Source organism: Denticeps clupeoides, chromosome 2, assembly GCF_900700375.1.
Source record: "Denticeps clupeoides chromosome 2, fDenClu1.1, whole genome shotgun sequence".
In the NCBI taxonomy this organism is placed as follows: Eukaryota; Metazoa; Chordata; class Actinopteri; order Clupeiformes; family Denticipitidae; genus Denticeps; species Denticeps clupeoides.
This window is the reverse complement of record NC_041708.1, coordinates 5,008,578-5,010,450: the sequence shown is the minus strand read 5'-3', so window position 1 is coordinate 5,010,450 and position 1,873 is coordinate 5,008,578. Positions and strand designations below refer to the sequence as shown.

General features: G+C 48.1%; 1 protein-coding gene across 16 annotated transcripts in view; it reads left to right on the top strand.

The window, feature by feature from the left end:
* The first annotated feature begins 200 nt into the window (after positions 1 to 200).
* Positions 201 to 1,873, top strand: part of ryr2a (ryanodine receptor 2a (cardiac)) — a 128,098-nt gene continuing 126,425 nt past the window's right edge. For 14 of the 16 annotated variants that reach the window (XM_028970470.1, XM_028970463.1, XM_028970471.1 and 11 more), the window contains exon 1: positions 1,136 to 1,448. In XM_028970470.1, coding sequence (XP_028826303.1) covers positions 1,401 to 1,448 — 48 coding nt within the window. In that variant the 5' untranslated portion in view covers positions 1,136 to 1,400. Of the gene's footprint in view, positions 322 to 1,135; positions 1,449 to 1,873 lie in introns of those variants that run through there. The other 2 variants (XR_003748929.1, XM_028970467.1) reach the window with 1 other exon arrangement.

Sequence of the window (1,873 nt, the reverse complement as noted above, 5' to 3'; positions counted from 1 at the left end):
TTAAACACTTTTGTAAAGAACTGCTGCTTTCAAAGGCTCTTTTATATTTTTTTATTTTTACAATAATCCTTAAAGGGCTTAGAGATCACTACTTCATGAAGCTGCTACGGCCCACCAGTTTCTTTCAAAAACCTGGAACCAAATGTGAGCTCTCAGACATTTCAGGGAGCTTCCAGGCCCTGGTTGTTGCCTCGCCACTCATTTTATAGCACTATCTGCCCGCAGGAATGACAACTTCTGCTTCGACCACTTTCAGCAGAGGGCGTGCGCATGGCCAGCTGAGGGCCCGCTGTCCCATGTACCCTTATTACTTAGCATCAAGTGGGTAACATTAGGGTTAAAGGCTCTGCAGCAGTTATCTGACTGATCCATCTATTTAAATTAATCGCATCCTACTAGTCAAATAGTGTGTCATAAAATGCTGATAAAATGCTGTAAATGTCATTATGTAAGGACGGAGGTGCTTTGTGCTGCTGGCCACAAATGACCGTTTTAAAGACCGTTGCTATGGGTTCTTTGCTATGTTTGTATGACTGACCTTTGGAACTGTGTGTGTCAATGAATTAGAGAGACCAGGACAGAAACACAGCACAGCACACATTGACACACAACGAAATGTGTCCTCTGCTTTTAATCAATCACCTTGGTGGGCAGTGTGTGGGGACGGTGGCACCTTGGCGGGTCCGTTTTCTTACCCGCCAGGCCAACAACTGCCCACTTTCTAGAAAAAAAAAAGAAAAGATGATTCTAAATCTCTATTCTGAATGGCCAGTCTTCTGTTTTGGCAGTGTTGTGAGGAAGCATCCCTATGTCCCATCACATTGCTACTTGACATGGAGCGCATCACAACCCTTGAACAGGCAAAAAAATTAGTTTGTAACCCATTATCACAGTTTCTTCACTAACATTGTTATTCTTTTATTATTATGTTATTACATTATTCTTCACTAACAATATTATGGATAAATGCCGTAAAAAAAAAAATTTGGAAAGGCAAACTTTGTGTTATTATGGATGCATTACATAACTATATACTCCTGGGACCGGACATGAGTTAAACTATTTGTAATGACTTGCACGTTTTGACGCATAAAATGATCATCACCAACGGCACACTTTTTTTTTTTTTTACAAGAGGGTATTTAGGCTACTCTGCTCCACCACCGTGAACCTTCCGGCCGGAAGGGGGCGCTGCGCCCTCGCCTCTCGGCCCGCCCGCAGCCGCGCGCCGCACCTGGCCGGCTCCGCCCCCGCAACGCGCGCCGCACCGGCGCGTCCAATCAGCGCCCGGCCGGAGACGCGCGCCGCACCGCCACACGGCATCCAGCGCGCCGCCGCCGCCGCCGCCTCCACCTCCACCTCCACAGCACTCCCTGCATCCGTCTCATCCGCGGGCAGCCATGAGCGAAGGGGGAGAAGGCGAAGATGACATACAGTTCCTGCGGACCGTAAGTAGCGGCGGTGTTTCATTGGGATAAAACGTCGCGTCCGAGACCGTAAACGGGAGGTAAAAAAAAAAAAAAAAGAGGAAGGAACCGTCGCGGCGGGAGAACTGACGAGTTCCCGTCAGAAGTGTGTGTGTGTTTTTCACCCCCCGCACGGCGAATGCGAGGTGACAGGAAACCTGACAGGAATGCGAGGAAAACCGACGCCGTCCGCCCCGCTTCGTTCTCCCCAAATTTTATTCCTGTTTTTTTTTTTCCGACGGTCGCACAAAAAAAAAAAAAAAAACTTGGGCTGCCGCGGCGCTGCGGTACCGAGCAAAAAATGCGCCCCCCCCCCCTCCAAAAAAATTAATTGCATTAAAATCACGTTTGTTCGTCGCGTCACGCCGCTAATAATTTTGTCAGCACTTATCTGACGGTCTATTGTT